The sequence below is a fragment of the Protomyctophum bolini genome (assembly GCF_963924005.1).
Source record: "Protomyctophum bolini genome assembly, chromosome: 3".
Taxonomy (NCBI): domain Eukaryota; kingdom Metazoa; phylum Chordata; class Actinopteri; order Myctophiformes; family Myctophidae; genus Protomyctophum; species Protomyctophum bolini.
In genome coordinates this window covers 38,203,332-38,216,124 of record NC_137864.1, presented here as the reverse complement: position 1 = coordinate 38,216,124, position 12,793 = coordinate 38,203,332, and the positions used below count along the sequence as shown (strand labels likewise).

At 43.0% G+C, this 12,793-nt stretch overlaps 1 protein-coding gene across 1 annotated transcript in view; it reads right to left on the bottom strand.

The window, feature by feature from the left end:
• The window catches only part of LOC308312408 (glycine receptor subunit alphaZ1-like), a gene marked incomplete at both ends in the record, with an annotated part of 41,103 nt that overhangs the window by 2,610 nt on the left and 25,700 nt on the right, over nt 1-12,793 (bottom strand). The window contains 3 exons of the mRNA XM_080759014.1: nt 2,978-3,127; nt 5,412-5,522; nt 7,948-8,051. Of these exons, the coding sequence (XP_080615140.1) occupies nt 2,978-3,127; nt 5,412-5,522; nt 7,948-8,051 (365 nt within the window). The remainder of the gene's footprint in view (nt 1-2,977; nt 3,128-5,411; nt 5,523-7,947; nt 8,052-12,793) is intronic.

Genomic DNA, 12,793 nt, shown 5'->3' with positions numbered 1-12,793 from the left:
TGCTGCCTTGTAACACGCTTTGGAGAAAAGCACTATATAAATGTCATTTACCAGTTATGCTTGAAATGTACTGTAATTCTCCAATCAGTTAATAAAGACTTTAATCAATCAATCAAACCATTTACCATTGTGAGCTTATTGTTGAGCTAGTATAGAGCCCCATGGAATCCGGTCAACGGTTTAAATGTTTTAAACGGAAGCATTGGCTGCACATCGAGACAGTGAGATGGTCAGGCACTGTAGCATAGTGTGTTATTCAGTGGTGGACAGAAACTAAGTATTTGAGAACCGTATAGTTGGTACATTCTCTTACAAACGTAAATTATATAAAAAATTACCATACTGTATATTTCCAAATAGTAGCTCTCCTGCAAATACCCGCCCACTACCTAATAACCGGTGGGGAGTGGGGACACCATTTTGTGTATTAAACACCCGGGCTACTATTTGGGAAAGTACAGTAACCACTTGAGCCCTAGGCTATATTTCACATAGTGAAAATAGCATATCTGAAAGTCAACATCACATTGTGGTCCGAATTGTGGCAATTGTATAGCCTACATCTGCTATTTTCACTGCTTATTTTCTTTTATTCATTTCACATTTTGGGGGGACATATTCAAAGTTTCAAATATGTTCATACCAGAGTATTTATTCGAGCAAATATTGTCTCCTTTTATGTCCAAAACTGTTACTTGATTGTCTATTTCCAAATAGAAATGTATAGGGCCAAAGTGGTTTAATAGTAATAATAATCAAAATCTACAAAGTAGGCTAAATAGTAAGTAACTCAAGTTTTCAAATAAATGCAGTGGATTAAAAGTACGATGTTTGGAGTAGTGGAGTAGTAGTAAAAGTAAATTTGTACTAAAGTAAATTGTACTAAAGTGCAGTAGGCCTACTTGAGGCTACATGTACTTTACACCACTGCTCGAGAGCTAAGTTAATACTTTGTCCACCACCGGTGCTGACATAGGGACGGTGACAGAGTGAGGTGGTGTCATTACCCTCTGTGAGTAGATGAGCTAAGATAATACTTTGTCCACCACCGGTGCTGACATAGGGACGGTGACAGAGTGAGGTGGCATGGTGTCATTACCCTCTGTGAGTAGATGTCATTGAGAGATCCGTACAGTGGCTCTGATGTGTCAATGCCGCGCAGAGACTCTGCTAGCTCCACTGGATCAACTGCACCTTCACCATTCTACCACCAGGTGGGGCAGCATGCAAACGAATCCAAAGCACAGCAACAAGAACACAACACATACAAAAAACAAACACACAGAAAGGCAACACAGACACACACACAGAAACTCAAAATACTTAAGTCGATATAAAATAAATAGCTGTGAAACAATACAAATGAAACACATGGGACCCTGATTGTTCCGTTAATTGCGTAGCCCGGCTCGACTTTTGCCATGATTTTATGTTCTGTCAACGTATAAACTGGGCTTTTAGATGCTGCTTAATTGTGTTAACACTTTCTAAATTCTAGTCTTCATAGTAAGTAATTATTATGTGCAGCCAGTTATACCACCTGGTTATAATAATAATAATAATAATAATAATAATAATAAACGTGTGTACAGTGTTTTATGATATTTAGCCTACTCTAAGAGCCCATATTGATTTACAAGTAGAGCACTCAATAGCATTTCCCAAACTAGATACATTTGATAACACAAGCATTACTCTAGCTGATCAACATATCTCACACACCTATAAGATTATCTTCCAGCCAAACTAACATGCATGGCTCCCTATTATAATGTGCTATAGCATTGTGTATTTTAAATATTTCAGTATTATAAATAATTCGTTATAGTGCCATGGCACATAAACATTATTAGTTAATTACAACTGTACCTATAACGTAAACATAAATTGTGGCATTGGCTTTACTCTTATGTGTTTATGGATATCGTGATACTGTGCAAATGTCTCGAATTTGCCTTTATTGTCTAATCTGCTCTAAACTGACATCTAGTGGCTCTTGTGATGTAATGCACGTGCCCACACTGATGGAGGAAATAGCTGAATGAAATGAAAAGCTCACATGGAGTGATGGACATGCATGCATAGTGTGCCACACAGAGGGGTACATGAGACATGTCGTGGCTCTTACACAACATACAAAACCAGAGCATTGCGCATACACCATAGATGAGTCAACATGGTACGAAATACCATGTTTGCCATTGCTGTTCATTGGAGCAATGCTTCGACACAGCTGCCACTATATTGTCAGGGTCAAGCTGTGGCTCTCAGTGTATACTAAATGGCTATTGAAGCTTGAGGTATCTCCACAATTAAAGTGTGTGTGTGTGTGTGTGTGTGTGTGTGTGTGTGTGTGTGTGTGTGTGTGTGTGTGTGTGTGTGAGAGAGACAATTTTACCTTGTTTGTTGACTAGAGGTACTTACTTTGCTACCGATCTCACATCAGAGTAAATCACTCTGGATTAGAACAACTGCTAAATGGCTAAATTGTGATTTAACTCAGGTAGATATCCTGCAGTGCATTTATGGCAAGTATGTGGCTGCAACAATGATGTACAATTCAGTGGCCAAGCTGGCTTTACGTATCTCACATATCTTTACGTATCTCACCAAAGTTCGGAGTGGCACAAATATGGCTCATGCATCTGCCTTTGAACAGGCTACTTTTCCTCCTTCTGCAGTGCATTCCCTAAATCAGACTAGTTGAAACTTTATACTAGCTACTGTATATTAGCTGGCTGTTTAGATATTTTAAATATATGTTTTTAAGTGATTAAATTTAGTTTATGTGATATTGTTTTAGGAGCAGAGATGGAATTTGGGCGTAGTCTGCACGGTAGGTGGCATAACTTGTGTGCATGTTTGCGTGCGTGTGTGGTAGATTGTACACATTGCGTATGTGCATGGTAGATTGTACACATTGCGTACGTGCATGGTAGATTGTACACATTGCGTACGTGCATGGTAGATTGTATACCTTGTTCCTGCTCCTTCGTGGTCGGCGGATGCGCAGTAGCTCTTTGTGTTGCCGAGAGACAAAGTTAACAGCAGCGTACTCCAACAGCGCCGAGAACACAAACAGAAGACACACCGCCATCCAGATGTCTATCGCCTTGACGTAGGACACCTACACACACACACACACACACACAAACAGACATGTTGAGGATGGGTATTAAGGAGTCCTGACACTGGCCTCTTTCAACATATGCAGGAAGCTCCTGCAAACATACTTTGCAGGAAGCTCCTGCAGATGTTCAATCAGCTAGTGATTTCCAGCGTCCTTTTCTATGCCGTGGACTGCTACGGAGGTAATGGCAGACAGAGGTAATGGCAGGCGGAGGTAATGGCAGACAGAGGTAATGGTAGGCGGAGGTCATGGCAGACAGAGGTAATGGCAGGCGGAGGTAATGGCAGGCGGAGGTAATGGCAGAGAGAGGTAATGGTAGGCGGAGGTCATGGCAGACAGAGGTCATGGCAGACAGAGGTCATGGCAGACAGAGGTCATGGCAGACAGAGGTCATGGCAGACAGAGGTCATGGCAGACAGAGGTCATGGCAGACAGAGGTCATGGCAGACAGAGGTAATGGCAGACGGAGGTCATGGCAGACGGAGGTCATGGCAGACAGAGGTCATGGCAGACAGAGGTCATGGCAGACAGGCAGGCGGAGGTCATGGCAGACAGAGGTCATGGCAGACAGAGGTCATGGCAGACAGAGGTCATGGCAGACAGGCAGGCGGAGGTCATGGCAGACAGAGGTCATGGCAGACAGAGGTCATGGCAGACAGAGGTCATGGCAGACAGGCAGGCGGAGGTCATGGCAGACAGAGGTCATGGCAGACAGAGGTCATGGCAGACAGAGGGACAGAGTCAGACTGGATAGGCAGATTAGGCGGGCTGGCACCATGATAGGGACTGAGCTTTAAATGGTAAATGGTAAATGGTGCATTTATATAGCGCCTTTATCCAAGGCGCTTTACATAGATTGTGCATTACATTCACCCATTCATACACCGATGGCAGCGGAAACCATGCAAGGCACCACGAGCTTTACTCATGGTGTCGATGGCAGATAAGAGGACTCTGGCTAAGACAGACTACAAATGCCTTCTAAATCAGTGGTTCTTAAATTACTTAAATGACATTTTAATGTGAAACACATGGTTTTTGGTGAAAACAAGCTATTATTCATTTATATTCAACTGCCAAGAACGATTGCAGAAATTAACACAGTTTTTCCCCAATGAAAGTAGAGACACTAATTTCTTTTGAGTTATTTGTGTGTACATCGTCATAGAAAGACAAAACGCTGACAAAAATGCTGGCTGTTCTAGAGAAACTCTGGCAGTCAATGAGATTTGAATGTGTGTTATTCTGTGGTAGACTGTTACGTTCTGCCACCGCCACGGCCACGCCAACTGAGATGTTAAGAACACTGCAGGAGAGAGAAAGCAACCATATCTCATCACACAGACAGAGAGGATTAATGTGCTTATACCTTAAAACACACACACACACACACACACACACCACAAATACAGTACATCGCATGCATTCACTGGCGAGAGAGAGAGAGAGAGAGAGACTTTATAATGAGGGTTACGTAATAAAAGTGTTTCATGTCCAATTGTCTCTCATGCATATGAGACACGCTATCAAGACTGTGGCACTCTCTCTCTCTCTCTCTCTCTCTCACACACACACACACACACACACACGCACACATGCACGCACACGCACACACACACACACACACACACACACACACCACATGCGTATATGGTACCGTATATAATCCATCTATATCACACTTTTTTCAAAGCCATCAGCCAAGCTGGTGCAGAACACATAGGGAGTGCTGCCATAGTTTAGTCAGTCAGTCACCCGCCAATATCATTAGCTAATGAGTTTACCACTTAAGCCTCACTATGTAACTTTTTATTGAATTAAATGTAATTTTGTCTGTATGGTGGAATATGTTAATACGATATAACTTCTACAATCTGTATATGGTAGAGTATGTTAATACAATATGTATGCTAGAGTATGGAAATACAATATATAATGTATACAATATGTATGGTAGAGTATTCTGATCATTTCTACAATTGTATTTTGTCTCCCTGCTTTTCTAAGACATATAGATCGTGTCAAAGGTCATGGATCACCTAGACACAGGATCTGACACCAATTTTAACCTGATGGTCAAGATTCAATTTATCCCCCGGACATGCAGGCTGGCTCTATTAGCTAAAACCGGGTTCAAATCTGAAGAGAAACACAAATATTCTCTTGAGGAGGTCTCTCTATATCAAAATGGACTATCATCCTAAATATGTGGTGTGACTAAGGCAGCTGATATGCCGACATCCTGTTTCAGTTGAGGTCAAGGTCACCACTTCCTGTGTACCTTGGGTAGAGAGGTCCTGGATCCCGAGCTCTGTGTCGTCATGGTGAGCACGGTGGTGATGCCCAGGGCCACCCTGGCCGGAGCAGCGTCCATGTTGATCCAGAAAGATACCTGTAACACCATGAAATGTAATAATTGCTGAACATCCCAAAGTAGTAGCGTTGCGGTCGTGCATCATTGTATAACACGGAAGACAATGTATTGACTGGCCTCAAGTAGCCTGCCTGCTGCTATATTATGAATCACAACAGAATGCAATATTATATATCATAGTTTTTGAACATTGTCATTGATCCTGGTGACGAACGGTTATAGATTCATGGTCGGGAAAACTTGGGATTCCCTTCTCGCGTAGCCTACCAGTGGGACATGTCCCATATAACAGTACACGTATACCAGTGGTTGGGAACCTCTGCATTAAACAGCGTTAAATGGCGTTAAACTCACTTTGCCACTCAATTTGCCAATCACAATACACCAATTTGGGGATTTGACGATATTCTTTTGCTGAATGCGTCGAATTTGGTTGAGTGCATTGTGAGTGCACTAGAGGTTTGGGCCGCTACGCAGCCCTCAGATCTAGTAACCTCTCTCTCCCCCTCTCTTCCCCTGCTCTCTCTCCCCCAGACCTCATACTATTTCTGAGGGCCTCCTATATACAGCTTGTTGTCCTAACTCTGAGCAAATCGGCTTTTTGTGCCAACACAAACATTAAGTGCCATTGACAATGAAAGGAGAATTTACGACATATGTGTCTGAGCAAATCCACATGTTACGTCATGATAATGTACGATGATAAGAGCAGCCCTCACTGTGTGATCTTTTTCATCTATACGTTCCCACTTATATAGGCATAAACTCTCTCTCTCTCTCTCTCTCTCTCTCTCTCTCTCTCTCTTTTTCATCTTTGGCACATCAAAGTTTGAGAACCACTGATTTAGAATGCATTTGTATTATCAGCCTCAGATCATGATGGGTTAAAGTTATTACAAGAACCAGATTAACCTAAAATAGCTTTCTAAAATACCAGCAGTATGACTCCCTGAGGAGGTCGTGTGCACGCATCCGCCTGGGTGACGGCAGACTGCTGGGCGAGTGCTGGCACTTTGGCATGGGGGAGTCAGATCAACATATGGAATGAATTCTGTACTGGACATATATGGAGCATGTCTTGAGTGTACAGGGTATGATGAGGTCAGATCAACATATGGAATGTCAGAACAACTCAGCTCCATATATGGAGATCTAAGGGTGGCAGCGGGGGCAGTGTCTTGAGTGTTTCAGGGTTTGAGGAGGTCAGATGAGGTCAGATCAACAACGAATTAATTATGTATTGGCCATATATGGAGCTTGTCACAATGTGTGACGGACTGACTGACAGGTTTTGCAGGTTTTCATAGTAAACTGCGACTGTATTAGTGTAGACAGGGCCCACCCAGGACTGTATAACTGTAGACAGGGCTACCCACCCAGGACTGTATAACTGACAGGGCTATACCCACCCAGGACTGTATAACTGTAGACAGGGCTACCCACCCAGGACTGTATAACTGACAGGGCTACCCACCCAGGACTGTATAACTGACAGGGCTACCCACCCAGGACTGTATAACTGACAGGGCTACCCACCCAGGACTTTATAACTGACAGGGCTACCCACCCAGGACTGTATAACTGTAGACAGGGCTACCCACCCAGGACTGTATAACTGTAGACGGGGCTACCCACCCAGGACTGTATAACTGACAGGGCTAACCACCCAGGACTGTATAACTGTAGACAGGGCTACCCACCCAGGACTGTATAACTGTAGACAGGGCCACCCACCCAGGACTGTATAACTGTAGACGGGGCCACCCACCCAGGACTGTATAACTGACAGGGCTACCCACCCAGGACTGTATAACTGTAGACAGGGCTACCCACCCAGGACTGTATAACTGTAGACGGGGCTACCCACCCAGGACTGTATAACTGTAGACAGGGCCACCCACCCAGAACGACAGGGCTACCCACCCAGGACTGTATAACTGTAGACAGGGCTACCCACCCAGGACTGTATAACTGACAGGGCTACCCACCCAGGACTGTATAACTGTAGACAGGGCTACCCACCCAGGACTGTATAACTGTAGACAGGGCTACCCACCCAGGACTGTATAACTGTAGACAGGGCCACCCACCCAGGACTGTATAACTGACAGGGCTACCCACCCAGGACTGTATAACTGTAGACAGGGCTACCCACCCAGGACTGTATAACTGTAGACGGGGCTACCCACCCAGGACTGTATAACTGTAGACAGGGCCACCCACCCAGAACGACAGGGCTACCCACCCAGGACTGTATAACTGTAGACAGGGCTACCCACCCAGGACTGTATAACTGACAGGGCTACCCACCCAGGACTGTATAACTGTAGACAGGGCTACCCACCCAGGACTGTATAACTGTAGACAGGGCTACCCACCCAGGACTGTATAACTGTAGACAGGGCCACCCACCCAGGACTGTATAACTGACAGGGCTACCCACCCAGGACAGGATGACGATGAGAAGAGATGGGATGTACATCTGGATCAGGTAGTATCCCATCTGACGCTCCAGGTGGAACCGCACCTCGATGCAGGTGAATTTACCTGCACACACACACACACACACACACACACACACACACACACACACACACATATAGAAATACAAATATTTTTAACTGAAATCTTTGCTTCTGGGGGTCCCTGGAACAATATATCGGGGGGGGGGGGGGGGGGGGGGAAGTTTGGTTGTTGGCTTTGTGCCGAGCACTGCCCAACGAAACGTTCACGGATCACAACAAACTAAAGGTGGCAACGGACCTACAGCACTATTGCTCCAGTGAAATGACATCCGGGCTGGTGTTGTGGTCCCAGAAATGTGTGCATCGCGTAAAAGTAACTTCTCATAGCATTTTTTCTAAATCATTAAAGTAAAACTGTGTGTGTGGTGTGTGTGGTGTGTGTGGGTGTGTGTGTGTGTGTGTGAGAGTGAGTGAGTGAGTGTCTGTCTTTGTGAAAAAAGGTTGAGAACCACTGCTTTAGAGAGAAACAAAATGAGTTCTCCCACCCTCCCTCGGGCCTACGGATGTGGGCCAATTAGGATTGCTCAGAAAATGTGTCCCTCGTGAACCCATCTCAGCTGGCACAAAGTGTCTCCTCTGCATGTGACCTATCCTAACTGCTAGTGGCCTTAAGGCCAGTGAGCAGGAATATGTCCTTACCCATCATATCTGTGTGCACCAAACCCATGAGAAAACACACATTAGGTCGGTCTCTCTCTCTGTCACACACGCACACACACGCACACATGCACACACGCACACACACACACACACGCGCACACATGCATACACGCACGCACACGCACAAGCACACATCAGCGCGCGGTACTCTATATTATCTCCATTTCGTCCAGGCTTCATCAAATATGTCTGTACTAGGATCAAATATTTTGGCCATGCGGAAAACACAAATATGCACACACGCACGCACACACACGTGTGCACACACACACTGACACACACACACACACACACACACACACACTGTGTACATTCGTATTGTTACAGTACGTCTCACTGCCCCTACAGCAGAAAAATAGGATTATGTGAAACACACACACACACACACACACTGATGTACTGTAAGCAATAAGCATGCAAAGCTTTTAAACTAATGGTGTGTGTGTGCAAGTGCTTGTGCGTGTGTAATTGTATTATTGACCAAATTGTCCCACAATGTTTTATGGTGAACATTTTGTTCACAGGATTTTCAATTGGGAAAAGATTGAGGTTGGTACAGTAGGTTTAGACATTTAGAGGGTAGGTTTAGGGGGGAAGCACCCTATGATCCGACGGACCATTGCTCCGAAGGAGCATTGGTCCGAGGTGCGCTGGAAGTCGGGAGAGGGTGGGTGGTTAGGTTTAGGTGTCTGCCCCGGGGGAGGTTAGGGTTAGGGTGAGGGTTTGAGGTAGGTTGTCGATCGGACCAATGGACCGTCGGCATATTGACGCGGACCCGGTTTAGGGGTTTGGATTGACTGAGGCCCAACATATGGGATGAACTTCGGCTGCAGCGAAAATTGGCCTGTGTTGATTCCTCTGATCATTCTGCTTCACATTTGAACAGAGAAATGCTGTTATTGGGGAGGATGTTTTAAAATTCACCATCAAAGCAAGACTGCAAATATTACCAACCAAGTACAATCTGTCAATTTGGTATGCTGACATCCATACTCCACTCTGTATGAACCATCATGATTCTGAATCCATTGTACACATAACTAATGGATGCCGTGCATTTACAACATTTGTACATTGCTCGCCATGACCATACTGTTGACCTAGGGTCTGATGCCGTTGGAAAAGGTCTTGATTCTGGGGGTGGGCTGTACTTTGATTTGTACGGTACGGTATGGACCAGACATTTCAAGATAAACATTCCAACCGTTATTTAGAATCATAACAAACCTTGGGTACATACTGTATGTAGATTATCCGTACTGATATTTGGAAACCTGGGCCATGTACCTAAACTGAGAGCAAAGCCAAACAACTTGCCAATATATCTGTTTCGGCTGTTATAGGCAGTTTGACTGTATGGAGTGCCATATGTGTGTCCTTAGGTGTATTGAATCCTTGTACAGACTGATGGATGCAATGTGACAAATGGTGTGTGCGTGTGCGTGTGCGTGTGCGTGTGTGTGTGTGTGTGTGTGTGTGTGTGTGTGTGTGTGTGTGTGTGTGTGGGGTGTGAAAGCCACCAGCTATAGGCAGGAATGGAAGGATACATAATTGACAACGAGAGCAGAAGAAACACGCTTTTTCAATTATCACTCCTCTCTCTCGCCTTGCATCTCTCTCGCATTGCTTCCGTGCCACGGTAGTTTTGCTTTCATGTATTGTCTTTTTTTTCACCTTGTTTCATTTTTTCCCTTTTTTCATTTGTTGACAAAACTATTACTGTTGAACAGTTGAGTTGGCTGAACTTCTTTGAACCTGGTGTCCCTCCTAAAATAAATACATAAATCATGTATTGATAAAACAAAATGATTATAATAAAATAAATACAAAAAAAGGGAATAATTTGGTAAAATTTTGGTTCTGTATACATCGTCTCTCTGCCGGGTCTCTTTATGTCCAAAACTGTTCTCTTTTCGTCATTCAAATAAATAAAAAACAGCAAAAGTAGCAGATCTACAAGCTCAAAGTGCACCGCTTCGCACCTCATTTCGAGCTTGTAGATGTTCTACTTTTGATACTTTTGTGTGACGCTAGTATGATCAACTAGGGCGGTAATGTAAACCACAAAAAGTTAGAATGAGAAGTTTCTTCCCCGAGTGTAAATCACATGGTGTGAGCTCGTGGTATGACTATTTGCAATTGTATTGTTTCCAATTATATAAAACATTTTTAAAGATGTTTTTTTGTGGCTTTTGCCTTATGGAGGAGAAATGGGGAGAGAGACGGGCGGTGACATGCAGTAAAGTCTGGATCGGGAGTCGAATAGAACCCGTGGCACACTGGATTACCAGCCAAGGTGCCTGGACCGCTGAGCCACGGCCCAGGCATTATATTACCTTTTAATTTGGGGGCGGCCATAGCTAAGTGCATGGTTCTCAAACTTTTCATATCAAGAACTCCCAAATTAGTGTTTGACCGCAGACCCTCCTCTGAAAATATTTGGTGACAGGGACCCCATACAAGATTGGTGCCGTTTAAAATGTCTAAAAACTATTGTGTTTTTTAAGAATTTTTGAAAATACAATGTCTTGTGAGCTTGTAGATCGTTTATTTTCAAATAGCCAATTTGGGGTTAGAGTGGTTAAACAGATATTTATGCCATATTAACCCCCTAACTGCCAGGGGGCATGTTTTACTTTACTTGAGTATTTCCAATTCCCAGTAGCCTACTTTTACTTCTACTCAACTACATCTCACAGGTGTACCTCTACTCCACTACAATTATTATTACAAAACATACATTAACCACTTCAGCCATATATATATATATATATATATATATATATATATATATATATATACATTTAGGCCATTTGAAAAAGACAATCTACTTGAATTTGCTATTTTCAAAGATTACAAATTTGTAAACATTAAGGGCTAGATTTTGAAGGTGCGTTTTACCTATTACAGTAATATGAGCTGGGGGCGTGAGGTATGTCATATTGCAATTTTAAGCATGTTAAGAAGCGCTTTCGACACCCCGTGGAGTGCGCAAAACGGCCTTGAATTAGTCATGGGAGTGTTTAAGGCGTGTTTGAGAGTTACCCAATCAACATGTCCGTACTATTTTCTTTACCAGTCAGCTGATGTCACATACGGAATGCGCACTTTGGGGATCGTTATTATTACATTTATTCAGGCTGGCACCATAGAAGACATGACATATGACTTTGTCACATTTGGGTTAATTATTCCTATTGCACTGCATGCTGTCACCTTTATGCCTCAAAATAAGTTGTTTCTATTGAGAAACACCAGTAAAATTATATTTTAATTTAAATTATAATTATATTATATTTGAAATGAGTAATGAGTTGAATGCGTGGTGCGTATGCCCGTGATGGTATGGTCTTCGCTCGTAGCATTTTATTGAAGAAGACTTGGATCGAGTGTGATACAGCGTATGAAAGCAAACCTCTCAAGGATTATGGAGATGTTTTTATTTATTTTTAAGGTTGAGAAATGAAATAATTATGGTCGTTTCTAATCTCAACCTTTCAAAAAGAATGGATGCGTCTTTTGCTGGCTGTTGCCATGTCTCATAGAAACAAGTAAATAGGTCTATAAAAATAATCCCAAAATAAGCGCATATAACAGGGGTCTGTAACCTATTTTAAATGAAGTGCCATGTTTTTATTTTCTAGATAGTGAGTCTGCTATATCCAGATTAATTTTAATGACACCACATTAAAATAAAAAACATATTTTGATTGTCCACAAATATAAAGAAAATTTAAATATTTTCTTGCACATTGTTATAATGATCATTATATATCCGCCTGCAGTCAGAGTTCATAGTTTTAATGAATGAATGTGATTCATTGTGAGCTGGTAGATCTGCTATTTTCAAAAGTAACATTTTAATTACATTTTTGTATTAGCCGTCCTTAAGTTGGGCAAATGCATTAATCTGGGGATCCTTGACATGGGAATGTGCTGTGTGAGGATCACTGGTTTAAACAACATTAGGAGAAACCTTTAGAAACAAGAAAAGCAACCACAACTACCAATATTTACAAGCAACTTTACAGAAAAAGAAGCCGCTTATAATAAACAGACTTGGCAACACTCCAGCAGCGTCCCAGAGCCGCTCAAGTGTAAAAT